The 27560-nt window shown below is 39.3% G+C and overlaps 1 protein-coding gene and 1 non-coding gene across 3 annotated transcripts; one reads left to right on the top strand and one right to left on the bottom strand.

Annotated features, from left to right (window-relative positions):
• The first annotated feature begins 211 nt into the window (after positions 1-211).
• LOC114248071 (solute carrier family 23 member 2) lies at positions 212-27305 on the top strand. Of its 2 annotated transcripts, XM_089734220.1 has the most exons (14): positions 212-378; positions 1333-1392; positions 5166-5279; positions 6703-6823; positions 9370-9603; positions 10360-10495; positions 19385-19505; positions 20027-20168; positions 20602-20715; positions 21730-21869; positions 22989-23136; positions 24357-24578; positions 25974-26091; positions 27138-27305. In XM_089734220.1, exons 2-14 carry the CDS (start codon positions 1342-1344, stop codon positions 27220-27222), a joined length of 1746 nt encoding a protein of 581 aa, XP_089590346.1. In that variant the 5' UTR covers positions 212-378; positions 1333-1341; the 3' UTR covers positions 27223-27305. The 2 variants fall into 2 exon arrangements, with proteins under 2 accessions (XP_089590346.1, XP_089590347.1); XM_089734221.1 differs by lacking the exons at positions 212-378; positions 1333-1392 and adding an exon at positions 3647-3845.
• On the bottom strand, positions 7884-7955 carry TRNAA-CGC (transfer RNA alanine (anticodon CGC)). Its single transcript has one exon. It is a non-coding gene; the product is annotated as a tRNA-Ala (tRNA).
• Positions 27306-27560: the final 255 nt, after the last annotated feature.

Here is a 27560-nt window from a genome sequence, read left to right as displayed (position 1 = left end):
CATCTCATCTACATTCACCTTGTATTGTGCTTATAGAAACTAATCGTGAGCACTCGTGAAAACGTGCGTGAGTAATGAAACACAGACATATGTGGTACAAAAGCTACGTACGTTACATATAATCCAAGTTTATTTCGTTAAAACCCACAGCCAGATCGGCAGGTATTCTTTAAGTAAGCATTCGTGGATTTGTCATTTCGAATCTGTTATCAGTTGTTACTCGTCCGCATTTGCTACAAGACGTTGGCGGTATATTATCATCTGATTAACATTGCGGTGTTAACAATTACAGCGCTTGGCTTAGTGGTGTGACGCGTCTGGTTTTTGGGTCTCTGTTACATAAGACCACACATAAGACTGACTTTTGATGGTCGTAGGGTGAGTTTAATGTATTTACAACATAGATTGACGAGTCAATTGTCGTTGGAGGATTTTTTAATGAAAATTTTCATGTGGGCATCAGAAATGTTTTTACAGAGAGATGGGTTTTTAGAATGCTCACGATAATTCTGACTAAATAAACATTTTCTAATCTTTTGAAGTAAGTTGAAATGGAAATACAAATATGATTTGGATTAATGTTACATCGTACTGCTCTATAAATATGATGTAGGTAGTTTAATTTAATTAATGTCACAATAATGTTTACGGTAACCAATATAAGAATTTAATAAGCTTCGCCCACAGTAGCAAAAAGTAGTTATATAAAAATTATTATGGATAAAATCCAAAATTGCTTTCATAATACTATAAGTAGAATGCCCGATACTGAGAATTGTGACTACATCCCGGATTTTAGATTAAATAAAATATCTTCGGTTTTCGCGTGCCGTAGACATAATTAATTAGACTATTACGATTTGATCTCACATTTTTTTTTTTATATTTACACTATCTGTAACGCTTCGAATACGTTTAGTTTGCGGACGACCAAATTGCTGTACGTCGACATTTGAGTCTTGTGCTGTTATATATTTCTTTTATAAAATATAGTTAACTTGCCTCAAGTAGTCGATTATTTGTAAAGAAACGCATAAATTAAATATAAAACTTCAATAATAATTGTAGGGCTTATTCGAGACGACACGGTATCAATCTGAGAAACAGCCATAGTTCTAAAAGCGTTGTAGAATTCAATTGAGAACTTCTTTTATATAATATACAATATGGAGACTTCCACTTAGTGTTTCAAGGAACGGGCTATAGTAATTTATCTGTTAAACAATCCGATCCGATCGATTAGAGTGAACAATATTTTACAACAATTAACAAATTCTTTTAACGAACATAGCTAGTACAAGTGTAGCTTTCGAATTTCAATGTTCATTGCAGGTCAATGCCATGGTACACAACAACGTGATCCAGATCGGACTGGACGCTGTCAGGGGAGTGGTGAGTGGAATGACTGCTTATAAGGAAATCTTATTACAACCGCCAGACAACAGAGTTGCAGTACAAGTGTGCTCTACGGAAGATGCCGGTCTTGAGTTGTTAGGTCTCCTTTGGAGGCGCTCGGGCAGCTGTTAGCAAATCCCACCCCTCCTGGCTGAGCCTTTGCTCGCCCACCTGTCCTGGTGAAACTGGCAAGGCCTCCAGGCCACCAGTAATCTTTCAATCATAAAAAAAAGATGCCGGCCCGATAAGGCTATGCGTCATGATAATCGCCTTATTGTTGTTACCGCTGACTACTCCCCGAATCCTGATCACGCAGGAGCCAGTCACCGTCGTCGCCCTAGACACGTCCTTACGGATCCATCAGATCCAATTACTCTTGCATTAGAGGACTACAGCTCTAATACTAGGAGCAGGTTTAGGGACCTCGGCAACAGAAATCGTCGAATTCAGCAAAGAGTTCGACGTGCAACCTAACCTAAACAGTAAACATCAGCTCGCTGAGTTTCTGGTCGGATCTTCTCGGCGGGTCGTGATTCCGATCTGGTAGTAGATTCATTCGCGAAGTAGCTACTCTTGAGTTGTTAGCTCTCCTTTGGAGGCGCTCGGGTGGCTATTAGCAAATCCCTTCTCTCTTGACTGAGGGTTTGCTCACCCGTCTGTCCTGGTGAAACTGGAATGGCCTTCTTTCCACCAGTATTCCTTCAGTCATAAAAAAAGCTCTTCCGTCCTTTATACTGATGACCTTAGATAATCTCAGATAACTCCTTCTACTACTGACAGAAAAGAGCCTTCACCAGATCCTCATACCCCCTCCCAGATTCTCATAGCAAATTGCCACAAGAAGATAAACAGTGTTAATATTAATAAACAGTTTAGATAATAAATACAATTAGTAGAAATTCTTTACCAGTAGAATTTACATTTAAAACACTACACGCATGTAATGCTTGACTAATTTTAGATTTTTAATGTATTCAAGAAGCCTTATTTTGCAAGGCAAATGTGAATCAGACACACATTTAACTTTGTTTGACTTATTTTTAACTTTTTTTATTTATTGATTAGACGGGTGGACGAACTCACGGCCCACCTAGTGTTAAGTGGTTGCTGGAGCCCATACACATTGTTTCAGTTTTGTTGTTTTCAAACCAACCAAAGCTTCTGCGGGCTACAACAGCATAACTTGTGACAATCAGTAAGCAATGTCCCAAAAGTTGATAGTGATCTAGTTGACGCAGTACGATGGGCGGGGTTGGAAATAAAGTTTTTTTTGTTTTTTTTATTGCTTAGTTGGGTGGACGAGCTCATAGCCCACCTGGTGTTAAGTGGTTACCGGATCCCATAGGCATCAACAACGTAAATGCTGCGACCCATTTTCAGACATGATTTCTGAGTCTCAGTTTTTGCAGTCCAACGGCTGCCTCATCCTCACACCAAAACGCATTACAGCTTCACACCAGAAATAGGCAGGGCGGTGGTACCTACCCGTGAGGACTAAAAGAAGCCACCATTAGTAATTACGGGTGACTGAATGTGTTTAAGAAGGAAGGTTTTAAGTCAACAATGTAAAGTAGGGTCATACAATTATCGTCAATCCCGTAAATAGCTCATCGGCTACTTATCGTGAGTAATTGTGAACACACTTCACATTATGAGTGTGATTTGTTTGTTTTTAGGAATTAAAAATAAGCTTATTAAGCAAATTGAAACATTCTTTTAAGCTAACCTCAGCATAAATAAAATGATATGTGCTTAAGCGTATTTTTTTTTTAATAGAACCTTTGATAGGCGGCTAATTTTCTATGTTCACTCACGTTTAGTGATGAGCTCAAAGGAATTGTGTATAAAAAAAGTAAATATCAATCGCCTTCTTCAGAAATAAGTATGTAAAACTAAATATAAAAAGGCATGCCCTCTAATTCCAATTAACATATTATTATGAATACAATATTAAATGCTACAAGAGCACAGCAACGTCAGCAACATCGATGTGTATGAGTCATCGATCCTCAACTCAACTATAGACTTTTTTGATTGAGACAAGAATGCTATGTTCCGTTTTACGCAGAATTATTAATGGCGACGACTGTTTTTGTTATTTATAAACTTTATAATCACGGTGTTTAATAGTATGGTTTGGATTTCGGTCATTTTATTGTTTAATTAAATGCTAGTATGTTTATACGTATACGATATATTGTCTTCACTTTTATCTTACCCTGTGCTCCAAGCATTGCCCGCAGAAAAATGCAGGTTTCAGATTTGTGGATAACCTGAAATGCGATTGTCGCAATATCATAAAATTGCCACAGAGTTTGACATTGAAGCTGATTTCAAACATTTGTGATACTATTGTTATATTCAAATTGAAAGATAAGAACACACGCATATGTATTTGCATAGTAATAATGAGTAAAATTGACTGTCAATATGATATGGTTAGTTCGGAGGTGAGTAGTTTCTTGTTTTTTAAACAAATTTAAACTCTAACATTTTTCCTGTTTATTATCTTCTTGGAAAAAGTTTCGTTTTCTACAGATCAAATTATTTGAAATTAAAATATTTTGTTTTTTTTTAAAGTTTAAAACAACGAATAAAATTTTTATTAATGAAAATTGTGCTGTATTTATTTATGTTTATGTAGCCGTCCAAATATGGTGAGCGAGTATTGTTTAATAAACAAGTGATAGTGTTCTGTGGACACGTCCTTTTATTAGAATAATGTAGACAATTATTGTGTATAATCTATGATACTGACGTGTTGTAGGCACAGTACATCCCCCTTAATAAGTACCTATACAATATTATTCTAAACATAGAAAAAAAAGTTCACGAATGGTTCGGTGCATTGATTTAGGTTATATCTTGTCGTGGTGATGAATGTATGGGAGAAACTGGGCGAAGCTAAACTCAACAACAAGCGGGTCTTCTCAGAGCATTCTCGGGTTTCCTATAAATCTTTTAGATATTACGGGTGTGAGACATTTCGCGTCCATAGGCATCGTAACAATTCCGGCGGTTGTATTGTGTCGGATTGCGGTCATGCTGGTAGCTCTTCGATGGCTACAAGGCTCATAGACGGTCGATCGAATATTTGTAAAAGTTCGTGTAGTCTTCACAAGACCTAACATGTTCATCCTGTGGCCTACTAAAGGCTGAACAGCGGACGACGACGCAGCTCGATGCAATCAAGTGGTACTCACTTTCCATTTACTGTATTCTTGATTTGAGAGCCGTATATATGTGAGGTATAAAATAACAAACCAAAAAAACTCCTGCTTATACGGCAGCTCAGCATTTGTGATGCTCTTCGTATGGATTAGATGCGGTTAGCTTTTATTATAGTAGCCCGCCTTTTTTAATTCAATTTATAATGTGTTACTTTAATTCCGAAAGTCTTTGAATTGGTGGTGGCTCGGGGCCTTTCCACATATGGACGAGCAAAGGCTCAGCCAGAAGCGGCGGGATTTGCTAACAGCTACCCGAGCGCCTCCAAGGAGACCTAACAACTCAAAAGCAGCTGCTTCGCTAACGAATCTACTACCGGATCGGAATCGCGACTCGCTGAGAAGATCTGGCGAGAAACTCAGTGGGCTGATGTTTAGGTTAGGTTGCACATCAGACTCTTTGCAGAGTTCGGCGAGTACCGGGGTCCCAAAGCCTGCTCCTAGTGTTAGAGCTATAAGCGTCTAATGTAACAGCTATAGGATCAAAATAATAAATGTTATGAACATTATACCATTCAAATTTATTTTTCATGTCATCAACAGTGCGTCAATGATGTACGAGGTGAACAGAAACCAGAGGAGGCACGCAAAGGCAATGTCACGTACGGGATCGACGACACGCCGCCCTGGTACCTCTGTATATTCATGGCTTTACAGGTATGCACAATAATTAGCTGACAAGCAAATAGACAACTTAAAAAAAAAAAAATCAACTCAAATAGTTCGATCAGTGGTCGAAATACGACCATAGCCAATGACATGTACATGGTTTCATCTATTTTGTGGCTGGAACTTTTACTTAGAGAATTTTTTATTTATTGATAACACTAAAGTTGAACAAACATTGACAAATAGATAAAGAAAAATATTAGTAGCAGAAATGATTACTATTGATAGCCCTATCTTAGAATGGAAGAAATCCAGCAAAAACCTCACCAACATCGCGCTAACAACATTTACAAGACAAGTTTATATATTTACTAGCTGTACCCGTCCGCTTTGCTGGGCATTTAAAATTACGTTATTATTTCTCACCCCCACAAAGATTCTCATCATTAACGCCCCCGCAACTGGTGTAGGGAGTCCAACACTCATATAAATATTAGCTTATCCATTAAGTACATGTATTTGCTACATGTATACCAAGTTTCAAGTCAATCGGATGCACGGTTCAGTAGTTATAACGGAACATCCGTAAAAACCACTGTAGATTTATATATTAGTAGGTACTAGCTGACCCAGCAGACTTCGTAGTGCCTCAATCGATAAATAAAAGACCTAAACTTTTGTGTAAAATAAACTTAAAACAAACAAAAGGAATCCGTCCGACGGGGGACACATCAAAGGAAAAACATTATTGTTATTTAATTCCGAGCATTTTCATATTTATCTCCCTTTGGACCTCCTCTGGACTTAAACCTCCTCTGGACTTCCACAAATAATTCAAAACCAAAATTAGCCAAATCGGTCCAGCCGTTCTCGAGTTTTAGCGAGACTAACGAACAGCAATTCATTTTTATATATATAGAAGATAGATAGATAGATAGATAGATGTACCTACTATAAGTTAGTTCCGGACAACATAATTCATCCGAATCCGTCTGACTCTTTTTACCACTCTGCGCTGTAGGACGCTAGCACTAACCAAAGCACAAGTCCACCGGACTCATCGAACTGTTCGAAAAGCTTAGCGTGAAATTTAGCGCATAGGATTACGCCCCTGAATTTCTCGCCGGTTCTTTGATTAGTATAGTAACCACTCAGCATCACGTAGTATGTACGTCTATCTACAAATGTCGAAAAACTTTAGACCTGAATACGTAGTTTTAACATCCTATCTCGTAACAATGAATAGGAGAAGCGATGTGAAATAACCTTGGAATGATATAGGATGCGTTGCCATGACAACGTTTGAGTCTATTGACCTGGTTCGACTTTCAAGATCCAAGAATATCAAAGTTCAACCGTAAAGGGCAATACAGATGTTAAAATATGTAAATTCAAGTGTTATTGTATATCTTACGCACACATATGCTTTCGGTCAAATTGCTGGATGTCGACTTACTAACTTTTGATGCAGCATTACCTGACGATGATTGGAGCCATTGTCGCGATCCCGTTCATCCTCTGCCCGGCTCTCTGCATGGAGGAAACAGATCCAGACCGATCCAATATTATATCTACTATGATATTTGTCACAGGTAGGTAATTTGAATGAGAGCTATTACTATGCAACAAACACTTACACTAATAATTTAACTAATAACTTATATTTATTTGTGATTATGTTTTATGAAGAAAAGGCGGAATGTGGGAAAAAATGTTAATCATGCAACGAATCGAAATTATTTATTGGCATGATTTTTCATATGATCAAACAAGTTTTTATTTCCATAATTATAATTTGTGTTTCATAAGTTAAAATTAAGGAGAGTAAAATCGCGAAACTCACCCAGTAAGTAATGTAGTAAGCTTTACGCAATTGGTAAAATAATGAACTTATTTACCTATAGCATATGACGTAGTTATTGCTCATTACAACAAAGTGGTATGGTCTGTGGTCGACACAAAAACCCGCCAAAACATGAAACATGTAAAATTGTATGTAATATATACTACGAATATTTTAACTGTAAATGTTGTATTTAACATTATTAATTCACTTAAATACGACTTGCAAAATAATTGCATAGTTTGATTAACACCAAGGTGTACCAGATATTATGTCGAACCCAAATCCAGTAAGAAACAAAACTTAGTATCTTGTTGCGCCTGATCCGCTTCTCAGAGCAATTAATTGGTAAAGTTTTTCCTGTGTGTAAGATTTTTTATTTCTTGTGCTTGTAAGAAATTCGAGAACAATTTTGTGTCATTGTTGTGTTTATTTTAACAGAACATATTTATATTAGGTACGTTAGTTATTAAACTGTTTTTAAATTAAATTACAAATTACTTGAGTTTAATATGAGGTAGGTAAATCACCAGTGTGAGTCATAGTGACATTAATAGTTAGGTACTGATTAAGACAAAGGATTGTGATTTGACTACAAATAGAAATATTTTTTAAAATGTAAGTATGTATGTATGTAAAGTAGGAATTATTAAAAAAAAAACATTAATGTACTAAAATAATAGGAATTAATCCCTACATATTCTATTAAAAAGTTAAAATATAAATAAATACATGCAGGTGATAAAACTTAAACGGATATTAGGTATAAAAAATTAGAAAACGTAAAAGAAAAATGAAAAAAGAACCGTTGGAGATGCTGGGATTTGAACCCAGGACTTTCAGCATGCGAAGCAGACACTCTACCACTGAGTTACATCCCCAGATGGTTAATAAATTGAAATTACTGTACTATTTATAGTTAAATGAATAAAAATAAATATACTAATTTTTTTGTTCATTTTTATGTTTGTTCTTCAAGTAATAAGTATCAGAAACATACTAACGATAACAATATCATCATGAACTTTTGAATAACAGTTGAAATTCGTACAAATAGAACATTTTCACTTTTAGATGGATGGTGCATCGTATCCTCGTCTATCTAAAAAGGGAATAAGAATAATCTAAACGTTTTAATGTAAATGTTTTTATCATACACAATATAGCAGGTTAAAATCTAGCCAGATATTTTTAATAATATATCTATCGGTGCTTACAATTATTATCATCATTCTCCTGGCCTTCTCCCAGTCACATGGGGTCTGCAACATGTTTTCTCCTTCCATACTGCTCTATCATATACAATTTCTGCGTTCACTCCCTCTTACACATATCGTTTTAACGCAATCCATCCATTTCTTCTTGGGTCTACCTCTTCCTCAATATCCTTCCACAGTCATAGTTAACACTTTCTTACCAGCTTCATTTTCGTTTCATCTCACCACAATGACATGTCCATACCATCCCAAACGCGCATTTCTCAACTTCTCTGTCCCATGTGCCACTTTCAGACTTCCTGTAACATATTCATTCCGTATTCTATCCATTCTCGTTACTCCACACGCAACATTCACGTCTCTGCTGCATGCAATCGCCTTTCATCCGCCATTTTAGTCGTCCAACAAGCTGATCCATACAAGACGGCAGGTCTTATTAACGTCTTATATATCTTCCCTTTTAGGGGAAGAGAAATGTTTGAGTCACACGTGGTGCCCGTGACCTGCCGCAATTTCATCCATCCTGCGTCAATTATGTGCCTCACAGTACGACCCAGTTCGCCGTTGCTTTGAATAATTACATTATAACACATTACATTACTATACAACAATATACTATACAATACTACTATCAGTGGTGGATCAAAGGTCGGGAGCGCCCTAGGCAATCACTTTATCGGCGCCCCTGTACCGGCCATAACTGGCCATCATAATACTATAAATTTTAACTAGTTGTTTTTGCAATTACGATGATGTTGTATCATCAAATCCTAGACTTTAGTAGACCAGGACCCTTGTACTTACGCTAATGCGTGAATGAAATATGAAAGCTGTGAAAAAATCAATAGGGACGACAGAAGATTTAGATTATAGATCAGCATTTAGTTCTTAATCGTCGATATGTTATTTTATTTATTTATTTATAAATTCTGAGCTCGCGCGCCCTTTGTAACTACACGCCCCTAAGCACGTGCCTAGTTTGCCTTACGGATAATCCGCCTCTGACTACTATACAATTATTATACGGTTAATATATATCCTAATGTCAAAAATACAAAAACTTACAACTTTTGTACAGGTTTAATAACCTGGCTTCAGGCGACCTTCGGCTGTCGACTGCCTATAGTTCAAGGCGGCACCATATCATTCCTGGTGCCGACGCTCGCGATACTGAACCTGCCGGCCTGGAAGTGTCCCGAGGAGGAGATCTTGGTCGCCATGAGTACCGAAGAACGACGACAGGTGTGGACGAGTAGGATGTGTGAGCTGTCCGGCGCCATCGCAGTTGCGGCTTTATTCCAATTGTTTTTAGGTACGTTGTAGTATGCCTCATTTGTTCAGCCTTAGTTGTGGCTTGGATCGAGACTATGTGTTTAGTCCGAGGCAGCATTAGCATAGTTTCATATATGCCTAATTTGAATACAGGATCTAATCAATTTTTGAAAAGACTAGCAAAGTAAGCATTTAATAAAACCAGTCACGTGGCCACATGGTACAGTTAGGCAAGATGTTTACACAAAATTTACCCGCTAACCAATCCATTTCTTAAAAAGAACCTCAAGCGGATTACCTTGCATAGTTTTTTTATACAATTTAATTTTATATATTCGATTTACTCATGGCCCAGTTTTGTGATTTGGTATTGCTATTGTCCAAGATTGCTATATTAGGATACCTTCGGTACCTTTCTGTACACGTGAACCAACGAAGCAATTAAGAAATTCCTAATTATATTGACCCTTCCCTTTTATGGACGTTTTATTGATAAAAACATCCAAATGGTTGTGGCTTTTTTTAATTGCTTAGATGGGCGGACGTGCTCACAGCCCACCTGGTGTTAAGTGGTTACTGGGGCCCATACGACGTAAATGACGCCACCCACCTTGAGATATAAGTTCTAAGGTTTTCAGTATAGTTACAACGGCTGCCCCATCCTTTAAACCGAAACGCATTACTGCTTCACGGCAGAAATAGGCGGGGTGGTGGTAACTACCCGCGCGGACTCACAAGAGGTCTTACCACCAGTACCAGTGGCTGTCACGAGGCTCATGCGAGTTTTGTGCCGCAGGATACTTCGGTGTGATCGGGTCGCTGTTGAGGTTCGTGACCCCGTTGACGATAGCTCCGACGGTGGCGCTGGTCGGACTCACGCTGTTCGACCACGCAGCGGAAGCCGCGTCGCAGCAATGGGGCATCGCAGCTGGGTGAGCTAGTGGTCATTGTTGTTAAATGGTTTCTTTAGAATCGTTGTGATTTCGAACTTGATGAAACGAAAAAATAAGTCCATAGAGACACAAACATATAAATGTATAGGATTCAGCCGGCGAGAGAATGAGATAGAACACAGACGTTCTCTGTGTAGTGTTTTTTAATACAGCGTCATCTATGAGATTTTTTAATACTAACGTGTTTCATACACACGTTAGTATTAAAAAATCTCATACCTCTTGTATTGAATTTTAATTTAGGGTTATACGTGAAGTTAAAATATCAATTCATAGAGGGCGCTACCTCATACTATAAAAGATGATTTACAATTATTTACTAATGACAAAATTTTACATATACTTAGACATTTAGGATAATTGTATTTTAATTTTTGAAGGTTTCACTTCTACCATGTGTGAATTGCACACATGTTTTTTTTATCTGGCCAAGTGAGCTCACCACCGCTTTGGGATGTGAGGTGGTAGTCCAAGGTTATTAATATAATTGGCGGCACTCGCTTAGGGGTCGGGGAGTGTGCTCATTAACAGCAAATAAAAACATTCTCGAAAGACCGAAATTAATTTAGCTAAACTTTCAGGCTAATTGATTTTCGTTTCGCCAACTACTCGTACAGTTTTCAAGTTCAGAACAAACAAAGCGAACAACAATTGAAATCGTATATATTAATTAGTTGAGAACTAACGTTAAGTGGGCTCGTTGTTGTATAGCCCGGGAAACGAACAGGGCTGCCACCACTTCCCTGCCGTTGATTATTAATTTAGTGACTTACATTTGCAAATGTGTAGGAGATATACGAGTGTATTTGAACCAGTGCTTTTAAAAGCTGTCCGCTTTTAAACACACATTAACCCGATTAACATAAGCAGAAACATTGCACTGACTAATACAATAGGGTTGCCCTTTCTTTATAAGTTTGGATCGTAATACGCCTCGTCCCTACCTACACTTGTCGCGTGGAGACTGTAAATTTGATGAGTTTAGGAAAGAGATGAATACATTTCTAGGATGTGCTATTAAAATAATGTGTTCGCTGTGAACGGGTTAGGGGCTCGCATTAATAGACTAATACATTTCGGTAAGATACATAATGTCTTATTAATAAATTATTCGTTCAAGGATATTAGCTCTCGGCGAGTAAGTATTGATTGATTTCACGCACCTAGGGGTCTTAGGTAGTTGAAAGTGGTAAGGCCTTACCGCTTACTTAGGTTGGAAGAATGAATTCAAGGGCTCACCCAGGGGGGAAAGTTTGCTACTGCATTAGTGCGGCCTAACAGCTCAAGGGTAGCTGTTTTATGAGTGCATGTACCACCGGATCACGAATCCGAGTCGCTAAGTAGATCTAGGTAGTTAGGTATCTAGGTAGAATAGGACGACGTTTCACGTCGAGTTCTTCTACGAGTTCGGTGTCCTGCGGTTCGGTTACTGCTCGCGTTAGTACAAGGGTCGACCATACAACACTGACACCGGATTAAAAGGATCAGCTTAGATGTGCTTAGGGAGGTTTTTAGGTAGTCACTTGAGGCTCAGCAACGAATTCAAATGATTTAGAACAACTTAAGAGTTCTCAAAATATGCTTTTTGAGTGTCAAAACATTTTATCGCTATCATCGGTTCCAAAAAAAGCCATAGTCCGAAGAACCGGGAAAACAATTCGAGACTGCTAATATTAAAATTACTGTAACTCAATTTTGATTAATTTCTTTCAAAATTACACTTTTTTATTTATTTTTATTACATTTAATTTTTTACTGGTGGTAGGAACCCTTGTGAGTCCGCACGGGTAGGTACCACCACCCTGCTTATTTCTGCCGTGAAGCAGTAATGCGTTTCGGTTTGAATGGCGGGGCAGCCGTTGTTACAACTATACTGAGACCTTAGAACTTATATCTCAAGGTGGGTGGCGCATTTACGTTGTAAATGTCTATGGGCTCCGATAACCACTTAATACCAGGTGGGCTGTGAGCTCGTCCATCCATCAAAGCAACAAAAAAATAAAATAAATCTTGCTTAGGTTTGATAACCCTACGATGAAAACTCAGTTTCAATAACAAACGTAGTCCGATATTTTCCGTTTAAATGATTTCCTTGAATTTTGTTCGTATTTGTGAAGTTTGTATTTTAATTGGGGTCGTATTATTCATATTGACCGTATAGAAGACCTTTGTGTGCTCGACTTTCTATTGATGAAAAGGAAAGTAAATTGTATTCTGGTATTTATTTTCCTGAATTATCGTATTTAGTACTTGTTGAGGAGACGAATGAATACGTCGGCACAGCCCTATTCTTTTCAAATGTTAACCTACCTTCAATACCGGTTTGGAGAATACCAGTCAAACATCACCAGTGACAATTCGATGATTAAATGATGTTTTTAAGTAATGAACCAATTAAAAATACACGTAAACATAAACTGTACGATGCTTTTATCTTAATTGGCGTGATGCATAATCGATAGCGGGACTTGTTGCCCGGGGCTGGTGACCTGGTTGTCATGGGAACCGCTCCAACCGACCACAGTGTAAAACTTCGTGAGTAATACAATAAAACGTGTGACTAGACTCGTATTAACGCTTCTTCTTCTTCTCAATCGTGTCACTCTTGACAGAGTGGTCGTGATCGTCATGTAGTGTTGGAAGGCGCAGACTTGATGCGTCTCACGATGTCCCGCCATCTTTTCCTGCTCGAGGCCATTCTACTGCACTCATTTATGGGACCTCCCACTCAACGCATTCTTGTTTAAATAAAAGCCTTTTAATATAAGCATTTGGCGCTGCACGTTCGATATCACAATTAAAAGCAGATGACTCCCAGAATACGGTGTAGGGAACCTAGAGTCAGTTGATTTTGCGTTACATGAAAATAGAAAGAGAAAGCGTAATAACTAATAGTTAGTAATAGTTAGTTAGTAGTAGTTAGTTAGTAATAATTAGTAATAATAATAGTGGTTAAAGTATGAAATTACCGTTTTATTGTAATAGGTACTTCGAATTGACATAGAACCTTTATGGTGTGAGATTTTTGAGTGAAACTTTTTTCAAATGGTACCTATGAGTTTCTTCTTTTAAAAAATGCAAAATTCGATTATTGACTTTCAGTTGTATTTTTATTCAGTTTAGACAAGAAAGATGGACACTTCTAGTTAAAGATGTGGCGCTGGCACGGTGCTACCCTCCAGTCTATTGCAACCGATAAGCAGTAACCTCTTACTCCCGTAATCCAATACAATTTTACAAAGACTTCATCAAGATCTTCCTTCCTAATTTTTCGGAAAAGTTTGTATTTATTCTGTTCTCTCAAATAGCTTCAGTACAATGACATTATTCATTTTGACATTTGACACTAAACAATAAAGTTCCATGGGTATGAAAATGTCACTCATTTAATACGATCATTCAATGACAGTTCGGGTGCCATCGTATTCCGATAAAGATCCGAGTTTGAAACTGTCTTAAAGTTAAAACTATTGCCATAAAAAAAAAATATCCGAGTTTTCCCGAAGGAAAATAATTTCTCACTACCTACATCTATATTACATAATATATGTTTAAGTAATATCACCTTCACACTACACCTACCAAGCTTCATCTCTGCACTCCCCTAAGGTAGACTGTTAGAGAATGCCTATGGCATTAAGTCCGCCTTTATACTTTCTAGTATAAGAAGTTATAAATAAATAAATATTCTATTATCATATGGGTAAGAATGGTAATTCTAAAGAGACCAAACGTCGCATTCGTAAATGATCTCTTATTCAGGTTGTTAGATAAACTGACACAATAAATTCATCTGTGGTGGTACCTCATCTACATGTTTGTCTTCGGTAAATGGAATTTCTTATTCGGCGCATTACCTACCTTACTATTTTCATAAAATGAAATTGGATGCTCGCGCTGTGTTCCATGGGATGTCAGGCGAATATCAAGGGGATTTGTGTTCGTATAGTTTAGCGTCTTCAACAAATTTCCCAAGGTCTGTCAAATGTTAACATAAATATTTGAAAACTATACTATAGTATTGTGGCCGGCGATATTCGTTCTTCTAAATACCTAGTCCAGCCATAAGTTCTGTTACAAATGACAATGCATTTTTTTTAAATGAATTAATGTAATATTATTCAAATTTATACCTACATATTTATTAAAGTCGCAGCAAAAAAAAAATATATATTCTATTCGAAATGGCCACCCTTGGCTTTTATAAATAAAACTACTGTGACTGGTCATAAATACATAAAAACTTTTCTTTTTTTTTACTTTTTAATTGTTTTGAATTTGGAACACGTATATTATTTTAAAAACTTCTTTCGATTTTGTGTCATTTCACATATTTTTTCGTGCTCATTAACAAATTACAATATGGAAAGGGGTGTTAAAGAAAATAGGATTGCAGTGATCGCCTTGCACAAAGTGGGTATCGGACCGTCGATCATATTCCGGACACTTCAAAAGCTTGGTATCAGCCGTATGTTCGTATATCGTACTATCAACAGATACAACAACACTTCGTCTGTCGAAGACCAGAAAAGATCGGGGCGGCCACGTACCGTTAGAACTACAAAGGCTATTAACGCTGCTAAAGCCAGAATTCGTCGAAACCCCATTAGGAAGAAAAAAATCTTATTGCGAGAAATGAAGATTCCCGCTAGGACTCTGTCGCGTATTATAAAACAAGACCTGAAGCTCGGTGCTTATCGTTGATATACAGGACATGCTCTAAATCAATCTTTATAGTTAAAGAGAATGGATCGATCAAAACGCCGGCTGTCGCGATGCGCAGGTAAAAGGCCCAGAAATATCCTCTTTACTGATGAAAAAAGTATTCACGATTGAAGAACACTACAATAAGCAAAATGATAAAGAGTACGCTCACAGTTCTAAAGAAGATGCTCAAGTGGTCGGAAAGATACAACGTGGTCATCATCGTGTGTCAATGATGGTTTCGTGGGGTGTGTCTTATTCAGGAGTCACAAAAGTACATTTTTATGAAAAAGGTGTGAAAATTTCAGCCAAAGTATATCAAGATATAGTAGCCTCGGATCATGTTGTGAAACCTCTCAACAATACACTTTTTTAAAATATACCGTGGGCTTTCCAGTAGCACTCTGCACCTGGTCACAAGGCACGAACTACCCACGCCTGGCGAAACCAACGTTCCAGACTTAATAAGAGCTGAAGACTGACCCTCATCTAGCCCAGACCTCAACCCTTTAGACTTCAAATTATGGTCAGTTTTAGAGGACATGGCTTGCTCTAAATGACACGGCGACATTGAATCTCTTAAAAAATCTCTGGAGCAAGCAGTGGCGAATTTTCCCTTGGAAACAATGCGTAAATCCATAAATTCGTGGCCAAACAGATTAAAGGCCTGCAAAGGTGGCCATTTGGAATAAAATACTTTTTTATTTTTTGCTAAGACTTTAATAAATATGTAGGTATTGCATTTCGGTAGGCAGCGGCTTGGCTCTGCCCCTGGCATTGCTGAAGTCCATGGGCGACGGTAACCACTCACCATCAGGTGGGCCGTATGCTCGTCTGCCTACAAGGGCAATAAAAAATAATAAAAAAGGTATAAATTTTAATAATATTACATTACTTCATTGAAAAAAATAATGCATTTTCATTTGTAACGGAATTAATGGATGGACTAGGTATATGCGAGGTCGCTTTGAGTGCACACATTGCTTCCAACCCCGCCCATCGTACTGCGTCAACTAGATCGCTATCAGCCTTTGGGACCTTGTTTATTGATTGTCACAAGTTGTGTACTACAGCGGAAACTTTAGCAGCAAAAATATTTAGCCCTTTGTTAAACACAAACCGAATGATCGTGTGATGATGATGTGATGCCTTATTTTTAATACATAGCCTATTATTACATGCGCTTTGAAATCCTCTTGAATATATTACCAACTCGAGTTATACCACTAAGAGCTACGGCGGTCTATTAGTGAACTAGGTGATTTTATTTGGAATATTAATTTTAGAGTCCGATGTAAAAGTTTTTTTTATAAATTTAGATTACTATTCCATCCGCTTATTGTTTAAAACTTGCATCCTATCGGTAACAATTCAATCACCACGTGAAAATAGGGTATTAGTCTCAGAGAGGGTTGCACTTGGACAAATTGATTAAAATGACAGAAGTCGGACAACCGTTGTCCGACTTGAAGAGTGGGGTAGTCGATGTACTATAGGATTGATACGTATAACTCATATCTCAAGGGGGGTTGGCAGTAGTTGTCGATGTCTATGGGCTTCAGTTAATCACTTAATACCAGAAGAACCCTGAGCTCGTTCAACTATCTACGTAAAAAATAAAATACTTACTTGGTTACTCTTGTCATGAATCACACACCTACTGGTTTTATCCAAATAAATAATTTGGGCCAAATTACGGCATACGGTCATATGCCCCAAATCTAGGATTCTCTGTACTAAAGTATCCAGAGATTTATGTTTTACATAATATCTAGATATAATCTGTGGACGAGTTCACAGCCCACCTGGTGTTAAGTAGTTACTGGAACCCACAGACATCTACAACGTAAATGCGCCACCCACCTTGAGATATAAGTTCTAAGGTCTCAAGTATAGTTACAACGGCTGCCCCGCCCTTCAAACCGAAACGCATTACTGCTTCACGGTTGAAATAGGCAGAGTGGTGGTACCTACCCGTGCGGACTCACAAGAGGTCCTACCACCAGTGATCACGATTATTATTCCTGTGTCTATAATGGAATTCTAGAGTGGTCCTTATCAACTGCACTATTAACAATATTAGTAAATGGTGATTAAAGTGGAATGCTTATACGAATTATTAACCTTCAGACACAGCCCACTGAGTTTCTCGCCGGATCTTCTCAGTTGGTCGCGTTTCCGATCCGGTGGTAGATTCTGCGAAGCACGGCTCTTGCTAGGGTTCGTGTTAGCAACGTCGTCAAGTTTGAGCCCCGTGAGCTCACCTACTAGTTAAGGTTCCGCTGAAATAGCCTCTCAAGGCCATCAGCTTAGGTAGAAAAAAAAAACGAATTACGAACCCCTAAAGTCCAGCCCTGTGGTTCGACGTAATACAGAATTTAGAGGTTCGCTTTGATCGTGAAAAGCAAATTTTAATTAACAACGTAACCTGATCATGATTGATACAATTTTCAGTACGAAATATTACGGATAAGTTTTTAGTGCCTTCCACGGGTAGTTGAGTTCACGGCTTACCTGATGCTTAATGGCCACCATATCTCTAGACTTACTGGTGGCGGGGTGTACCGGGAGCCCGTGCAGACAAGTGTCACCAGCCTGCTTATTTTCCAAGCAGCATACGACAACGGATCATCTATATATTAATACGCGAAGGAAAAACTTTGTATCCCTTTTTACGAAAATCGAGCCCTTCGTTGCAAGCGACGGGTTCGACGAGAACGATGACCGGGGAGTTACTGGTGGTAGAACCTGTTGTGAGTCCGCACGGGTAGGTACCATCACCCTGCCTATTTCTGACGTGAAGCAGAATGCGTTTCGGCTTGAAGGGAAGCCGTTGTAACTATACTGAGACCTTAGAACTCTTGTCTCGAGATGGGTAGCGGCATTTACGTTGTAGATATCTATGGGCTCCAGTAACTACTTAACACCAGGTGGGCCGTGAGCTCGTCCACCGATCTAAGCAATAAAAAAAATCAATTACGTAATTTGTTTTGTACCTAATACACCTTACGAAGGAATGTTTGTTAATTTCGCCAAAAGCAAAACAAATTACATTACCATTCTACTTTTATATCTCTTTGATAGGCTCCGCGCGGAACTCACTTTGTCTCCAATTATTTTTTAATTACATTAAGTACGTTGCGTACAGAAATTGCGGAGAATTCTGGAAAATTTAAAAAAGATTTCATATTTGATAATTCATGGCGTTTTCATATCCACAACGATAAAAAGACGGAAGGCGGAACCCCGTGTCTCGGCCATCTTCTCATCTCATCATCACGACACACGCGGTACGCGAATGCTCAACTCATGCGTGTTCACGAATGCTCAACGCTGGCCAGATCGCATTGCTGTGAATGTATTTAGATTTAATCTCTTGAATGTACAATCTACTCAGCAAAATAAAAAACAAATTATAAAGTGCCAATTTTATTACATTACATCAAAGCAATAAACGTTAATATCTCATCCAATTACTAGATTAGTCCGTGAGAAATTCTCACTATTAACTGGGTCGGTATTCAATAGAAATTGCATTTAGAAGCGTTCGGAATTCCACGCAGATTCCTCATCAAATTAAATTTAATTCACCCTTCTCACCAGTCAAGAGTGAGCCAGCTTTAAAAGAAGAGTACTCTTAGTTTTGTTTGGTCCGGACAATATTGACGTACTCCGCGTTTCTATAGGCCATTTCTTTCTTTTAAAATAAAATCTGAAACTAACTAAAAATTTCCTTCGAAATGTCGCTCGGGTAGCAATGATTGTACCTATACCAGCAGATTTGCCGTCGGTTTCTCATCGATGAGGAAGATGTGCTTTTGGATTTTAACAATGAACTTCTGGATTGTAAAAACGAACAAACTAGAATATTAATACAACGATTTTAATCCTTATTATTATGTACTGATAGTATTTTACTCGTCAAAATGTTAGCAATACAGAATACTTGTCGTAGCAACAATGTTTCAAGCTTTACGGAGTTTGTGTGCTGGTTTGCACTACTAAAACTTTTGTAACAAAAATCATAATTAACACCTTTTTCTGTTGATGGCCGAAGCAAATTTTTAAGTTGCATTATTTAGTATGTTTCCCAAACTTTGTACGTTCTGGAATTTTCTAGGCAATAATACATACGATTTATATGATGAGCAATTTTTTTTTCAGCACTTTCATTCTGCTGACGATATTCTCTCAATGCATGACCAACGTGAATATCCCAATTCTCTCCTACAACAGGGACAGAGGTTGCACCGTTACTTGGTTTCCGCTCTTCAAGCTATTCCCGGTCAGTATCACTGGAAACATAATCAGTAAAAATGCAATCACAAAGGCTTCTGCATAATTCGGATTGTTTTTATCAAATAGTACCTATAAAGAAACTGACTCTGATTGAGAATCGAACTCCGACTTAGTTTTTTTTTCCTACCTAAGCTACCTAGCCTTGAGAGGCTATTTCAGTGTAACCTTAGCTAGTAGGTGAGCTCTCGCGGGGCTCAAACCGGAGTGATGCTAACACTGGCCCTAGCAAGAGCAGTGCTTCGCAGAATCTACCACCGGATCGGAAACGCGACCCACTGAGACGATCCGGCGAGAAACTCAGAGGGCTGTGTCCGACTTCGTGGTGCAATCTTCATGATCTAATCAGATATTTTTTTTATTACCCTTGTAGGCAGACGAGCATACGGCTCACCTGATGCTAAGTGGTTACCGTTGCCCATGGACTTCGCAATGCTAGGGGCAAAGCCAAGTCGCTAATAATAACTAATCAATGGCGATCAAAATATCATAATTGTATCTTTGGTACAGGTTTTACTAACAATAATAATCATGTGGGCAGTCTGTGGCGTCTTGACCGTGACCGGAGTGTTTCCTCCAGAGCATCCGGCCCGGACCGACCTCAAGGTCAATATCATTGAAGACGCTCCATGGTTCAGGATACCTTATCCAGGTAACTTCAGGTTTATTTAGGTGGACAAATGGGGCTATAGACCTTCAGTATGAAACGTTTTTTGTACTTCGGTACAAGCTGTGTTGGCTGACATACCTAATCACCTGGTGGTAGGATGTCTTGTGAGTCCGCACGGGTAGGTACTACCGCCCTGCCTATTTCTGCCATGAAGCAGTTATTCGTTTCGGTTTGAAGGGTGGGGCAGCCGTTGTAACTGTACTCGAGACCTTAAAACTTATATCATAAGGTGGGTGGCGCATTTACATTGTAGATGTCTATGGGCTCCAGTAATCACTTAACACCAGGTGGGCTGTGAGCTCGTCCACCCATCTAAGCAAAAAAAATTACGTAGTAGTAGAAGTAAACTGCACCAAAAATTTTGATTACACATTTATTCGAATTCAGTTCTTGGTTTCGACTGCCCTATTGACAGGTCAATGGGGCGCACCGACGGTAAGCGTGGCCGGCGTACTGGGCATGCTGGCAGGGGTCTTGGCTTGTACAGTGGAGTCTATAAGCTACTATCCTACAACTGCTAGAATGTGCGGTAAGTGTTTTTGAGTTTACTGCAACGAAGGACTGTAAATGGAAATGTTAATTACTACGCCGCCCGCGAACCGTTACGTAGATTATTTATTTATTTTATTTATTACACTTCATGTAAAATTTACATTGGCGGACTTAACGCCTAAGGCATTCTCTACCAGTCAACCAAAGGTAGTGCAGAGTGAATAGTGGTAGAGGTGCAATGAAATTTATATTAATTTACAAATACATACACAAAAAAGTGTATACATACATATATACACAATCTTATATACATACATGCATACATACATATAATACACTATTTAATGATAATCAATGCTTGTCATACGACAGTGTATATCACACCTATATTGGTTCGGTCGTCGCGGATATAAACATACAACGCAAAAATGAAAAGTATGTCTGAAAAATATATTTAGAGTGACATTACGTCAGTGTTCACCAACACCTAAATTGGTTCAGTCACGACAAAGATGAATAAGCAAGGCAAAAATAAAATGCCAGTTAACATTGTTTATTTGTCTATAGTCTTAGCGAAATCTGTTATTATAGAAGTATAATAATATAATATAATAATAATTTATAATAATTTCACGATTGAACCACAATAATTTTTCAAACTTATGATTTCAGTTAAATAAAGTTGAATTTCGACTACTGGGGGCCACTAGTTTTCGTAAAAAGGGGTAAAAATTTTGCTTCACTGCCTGCAATTTGTATTAATCACTACATAGTATAGAACAAAGTCGCTTTCTCTGTCCCTATATCTGCCTGTCCCTATGTATGCTTAAATCTTTAAAACTACGCAACGGATTTTGATGCGTTTTTTTTAATAGATAGAGTGATTGAAGAGGAAGGTTCATATGTATAATAACGTCCATTAAATAGTGGAGAAATCAATAATAAATTACAGTTTCCGAAGCGAAGCGAGGGCGAGTCGCGTGATATAGCTTAACGCGATATAGCTTAGTAGTGATAATAATATAGCTTAAAAAGGGCGGTATAATTGAAGGTGCTCCACCCCCTCCCCTGCACGCCATCAACCGCGGGCTGGGCACCGAGGGGCTGGGCACGGCGCTGGCCGGCCTGTGGGGCTCCGGGAACGGGACCAACACCTTCGGAGAGAATGTCGGCGCCATCGGGGTCACCAAGGTCGGAATTATTTATAGATAGGCGCATGTGACTAGGAGATGTATGGAAATGGTAGTGCAAGATAGACGAGAAAGAGGTCTACCGAAGAAGACATGAATGGAGTGTGTCGTGGCGTGCAACCTCTTTGACAGGACATAAGACCTACAACGACTAGACATAGACACAGACCAAGACGGACACTTGACAAGAATTAAAAAATAAAGAGAGAAATGGAACGAGGGCGTACGTGACTAACGGCGGGCAATACATTTTTGACTTCCTAAAAGACGGACACAAAGACGACAAGAAACGAACCGACCGTTCAAGTGATCCTTCGACTGTTCAGAGTGTGAGTGACAATATGAGTGAGAGAGGAGTGAGTGTTGAGATGGCTGATAGAAGAGAATGGAGGAGAAAAATATGCTGTGCCGGCCTAACCTATAAGGTGGAGAAAAAGAAGAAGTACATAGAGATAGGTAAGTGAATTCACGGCTTACTTGTAGTTAAGTGGTTGCGATAACACATAGTCATTACGAAGAAAATAAACCTCGAACTGTGTTTCCTTTTTAGGTACGTTATTTAAATCATGGCCCTGAATCTGCGATACTTTAAGACAAATAATTTTTTTAATAAAAACTATCGACATCTTGTAGCGGATGCCCCTAAACTTATATGTTGTTAAAGTTAAGTCATTTAATCATTGTATAACTAAACACAGAAAATAAAAAAAATAATAAATCATACAAGTCTTTATTTGTTATGGCAAATTTGATTCAATTTTATCAACTTCTTGTGTCTGAAAATTTACAAAATCTTTCATTTCAAAATAAAATATAGGTTGTTACTGCCTATTAGTGTCCGACGCCCGTAAACATTTTTGTTGAGTGCCCAAATTGCTTATCTATTACTTATCTATAATTATGTGTATTCTCTATGCTCTAAACGGCAGCGCATGAACTAATCACGGCGGGAAACTGTAGAACGATGATACTCCATTCCCTCTACAAAGCACCTCCCTCATCACAACGTATCCCCCTCCCCACGGTGTACCCCTCTCCCTCCCCAGAATGTAGCACAGCAACAGGCTGAACATTTTCTAGTGTCAGCGTTGTCCCCCGCGTTGACCCCCGGCGCCCGCAGGTCGGGTCACGGCGCGTGGTGCAGTTCGCCGCCGGCCTCATGGTGCTGCAGGGGGTCGTGGGCAAGCTGGGAGCCGTGTTCATCATCATCCCGCAGCCCGTAGTCGGCGGCCTCTTCTGCGTTATGTTCGGAATGATATCGGCCTTCGGTGAGTCTTGTGGAAATGACGAATTTGATTACCTTTTTAATCTGACGTTTTTTGTTTTTTTTCCTGCCTATGCTGATAGCCTTGACAGGCTATTTCAGATTCACCCTAACGTGTGTAGGTGAGCTCACTGGGCTCAAACCGGAGTGATGCTAACACTGACCCTAGCAAGAGCAGTGCTTCGTAGAATCTACCACCGGATTGGAAACGCGACTCACTGAGATAATCCGGCGAGAAACTCAGTGGGCTGTGTCTGTCGGTTAATTTACTCGTAGAGCCCTTCGTCGCAAGCGACGGGTTCGACGAGAACGATGACCGATGCTTGAGGTACCTATAAGCACCGTTAGTGGACCGGGAGGATCCGAAATGACGTGTTTGGGGCGACGTCGACTGCTTTCCATTCTGTCCGCAGGATCGGGAATGTAATTACCGGCGGCCACGATGAGAGGGTTCTCGTGTCGTGCCGCTTTATCGAAGTGGGTACGTCATGTCTCAATGTGGTGACGATGTTTACATTGTGAAGTCTTTCTATAAAGTAGGCGATGGGGCTAGGTTTCGAAATGGATCAAGAGTTCATAGGTGCCTAAAACCTGTGAATAGTTGACAAAACACGACCTTACCTTTAAGTACTTAATATGTAAAAACGCCTCGTTGTACAGGGAAGCGTTGATGGTACAAGACCGCGCGGGAGGCCACCAATGCGGTGGAATGACCAAATTAAAACTGCAGTGGGAGGTCCCCTAAATGAGTGCAGTAGAATGGCATCGAGCAGGGAGAGATGGCGCGACATCGTGAGACGCATCAAGTCTGCGCCTTCCAACACTACATGACGATCACGACCACTCTGTCAAGAGTGACACGACTGAGAAGAAGAAATGTAAAAATCAACCTATACTCTAGTTGAAATAAAGCTATGATTAATCGCCTGAATGGTCTTTGCTCGAGTTAATTGTAGTCATCATAGTCGGTTACTCTTCGCAGAGCAGTCGTGGTCCTGTGGAATCCTTGTTTATTATAGCCTTGACAGCTGCTCTCCATAGTTCTAAAGGCTATCATCCTCATCATCATCATCATCGTCGGTTACTCTTGGCTTAATCATCTTAATAAATAATAGCCTACCCGCGCGGACTCACGAGAGGTCCTACCACCCAGTAAATATTGTAAACAGTAAATTTGTTATCAAATATTGAGGAATGAGAGGTTCAATGAACTCGTCCTCGCAGGTCTCTCAGCACTTCAGTATGTGGATCTGAACAGCTCGAGGAACCTGTACATAATAGGGTTCAGCCTGTTCTTCCCGCTGGTCCTGACCCGGTGGATGGCGGCTCACAGTGGCGTCATACACACGGGGCTGGAGGCGCTGGACGCGGTGCTCCAAGTGCTGCTGTCCACCTCCATACTCGTGGGGGGTGCCATCGGCTGTCTGTTGGACAACGTGATCCCTGGTTAGTCCGCCCATTGGGTGACCGCATTTTTTTTTTATTGCTTAGTTGGGTGGACGATTTCACAGCCCACCTGGTGTTAAGTGGTTATTGGAGCCCATAGATATCTACAACGTAAATGCGTAAATAATATAATATATAGTTAAACGGCTGCCCCGCCCTTCCAACCAAAACGCGTTACTGCTTCACGGCAGAAATAGGCAGGGTGGTGGTACCTACCCGCGCGGACTCATAAGATGTCATACCACCAGTAATAGTAACTAACTTCAATTTCCCATCCGTGTCACTCCGCAGCGGATTATAAGCTATATTGGTCTTCAAACTTGTGCGCACGCGCGACTGATGATACTATAGGGAAGCCCACGGACATCATCACCTGACGACCACAGCTCGCACCAAGTCGTCTCAGTAGCGCGAAGTAAATCCACCTTAAAGTCGGAGCGTATGTTGACTTCGTGACCGGAACAATATAGTGGTAGCTATGTGCCTGAGGCTCATGATATACTTTGTGGCGTTTAAGAACGCACCTATTTATGATGCGTAAGCCGGAATGCACGAGAGGTGGAAAAAAGAAGATAGTCTGTGACGCAGAACCTTTTTTTACCGCCGAAAATACATAAGACGAAAAAAATAATCTGTATAACTTAGAACTGTGTAAGCCGCTGCGACAATAAAGCTCCTATTGTTTCAAATGTGGTGTTAATAACGAATGATCCAAAAACACGATTTTCCCGCGAAATAAAGAAGGGACTCCCTCAACTTTATATGAAGTACAAACTTGGTATCTGTCCTGCCGTCCTCCCCAGCGTCGCCGCATTCTCGTGTCGCTTGTCTTATTCAGTACAGAAGATTGCGGGGAATAGAGACTAGAGTTAGAATAGGGACAAATCTGGGATGTCACAATACTTTGGTTGAGTTGTTAGATTTAACTTTGTTGAACTGAAAATAACTTTTATTTAGTGTTTAAAAATATTAAATAGTTTAATTTAGTCATCAGAGTTTTGTAACTCAGTAAAGATATTAAAAAGTTAATTACCTGAAGTTAGGTACCTACCTAACAACTAAATAGTGCTAGCCCTATCGAAAAAGTCTATTATCCCCATACGTAACCTGATTCACCTCAAAGCCAAGGTGAATCGAGTCAAGCTAGTTTTTTTCAGTTTTTGTGTACATATATTTTGTAATGAACTATTTAATATATAATAACGCATCGTATATAAAAATTTAAGCCTCCGGAACCAATCTCAATCTCAATTATATTGGTATTACCCTAAGAAAAGCTATAGAAAATTTGTGTTTTTATATGGAAAGGGTCCCGATTCCCTCTAATCTACGGTATAGGCACTACTCAGACGTTTGTTTTGAGAACTTGAAGAAATCCAGTAATTATTCATCCAGGTACTGATGAAGAGCGAGGGCTAGCGGCCTGGGCTAAGGAGATGTCTTTAGAAGCAGCCGGAGCCTCCGACGATGGAGACACCTATGACTTTCCCATCGGCATGAGCCTGATACGACGGTAAGCTTTTACTGTTCTCGCGCTTTTAAAATTGCACCATTGAGCTTTAAAAGGGCGATGTGAGCACAGGTCAGCGGCGGCCACATGTGAACCTAGGTGTCTGAGATGTTGGTCAAGGAACTAATCAAGATATGTAATAAGGCTATATGTTAACTGGAAGACAGAGACATTTGCTGTTAATCTCATCGCAACATGCATTGCTAATTATAACTACTTAATGTACATAAACCTTTTTGCACTAAGTTTTTTATATACATAATTATACATAGTATGTATCTATATATTCTTACTGGTGGTAGGACCTCTGTGAGTCCGCACGGGTAGGTACCACCGCCCTGCCTATTTCTGCCGTGAAGCAGTAATGCGTTTCGGTTTGAAGAGTGGGGCAGCCGTTGTAACTATACTGAGACCTTAGAACTTGTATCTCAAAGTGAATGGCGCATTTACGTTGTAGATGTCTATGGGCTCCAGTAACCACTTAACACCAGGTAACACAAAAACATCATAGTTTTTTGAAAACCTTATACTGAATGTCGGAGCCAGCTCTGCGACCGGTTTTGTGGAAGTATTAAAAACGAATTCAACGTGCTAGTTACGAGAAATTTTTGAGTTTTATTATTTTAAATCAAGTATTTATACATACTATGTACATATATGTATATAAAAAAACTTATGTGTAAAAAGGTAAATTAAATAGTTCTAATTAGCAATGTTTTTTTTTTATTGCTTAGATGGGTGGACGAGCTCACAGCCTACCTGGTGTTAAGTGGTTACTGGAGCCCATAGACATCTACAACGTAAATGCGCCATTCACTTTGAGATACAAGTTCTAAGGTCTCAGTATAGTTACAACGGCTGCCCCACTCTTCAAACCGAAACGCATTACTGCTTCACGGCAGAAATAGGCAGGGCGGTGGTATCTACCCGTGCGGACTCACAAGAGGTCCTACCACCAGTAATAACGTCTAAGTAAATATTTCTAGTGAACCTATAACAGAAACGAAAGGGCAGAACGACCATAGCTTATTGACACATTTTTCTTTCAGCTGGAAATGGACTTATTACCTTCCGTTTATGCCAACTTATGAAAAAGGGAAATTCACAGCGTTGTTCGTAAAGAAGAAATTGTAAATATTATAATGTGTAATAAAGAAATACGAAACGAGTTTTATGTGTATTACTAAATTAATAAAATACCAAAATATGATCGAAAATAGTGGTTGAATTTATTACAATATAAATCAGATGAATATTTATCTGGTCCACAACTCACCACGATTGCCTCCAAACTGGACTCTATTGTTTCGCTGTAAGAATGAAGTCCTCATGAGCTTTTACTGGTGATAGAACGTCTTGTGAGTCCGCACGGGTAGGTACCGCCACCCTGTCTATTTCTGCCGTGCAGCAGTAATGCGTTTCGGTTTGAAGGGCGGGGCAGCCGTTGTAACTATACTTGAGACCTTAGAACT

The sequence above is a fragment of the Bombyx mandarina genome, chromosome 17 (assembly GCF_030267445.1).
Source record: "Bombyx mandarina strain Sakado chromosome 17, ASM3026744v2".
NCBI classification, from domain to species: domain Eukaryota; kingdom Metazoa; phylum Arthropoda; class Insecta; order Lepidoptera; family Bombycidae; genus Bombyx; species Bombyx mandarina.
Note: the sequence above shows the minus strand (reverse complement) of the source record. Positions and strands in the feature narration are given on the sequence as shown.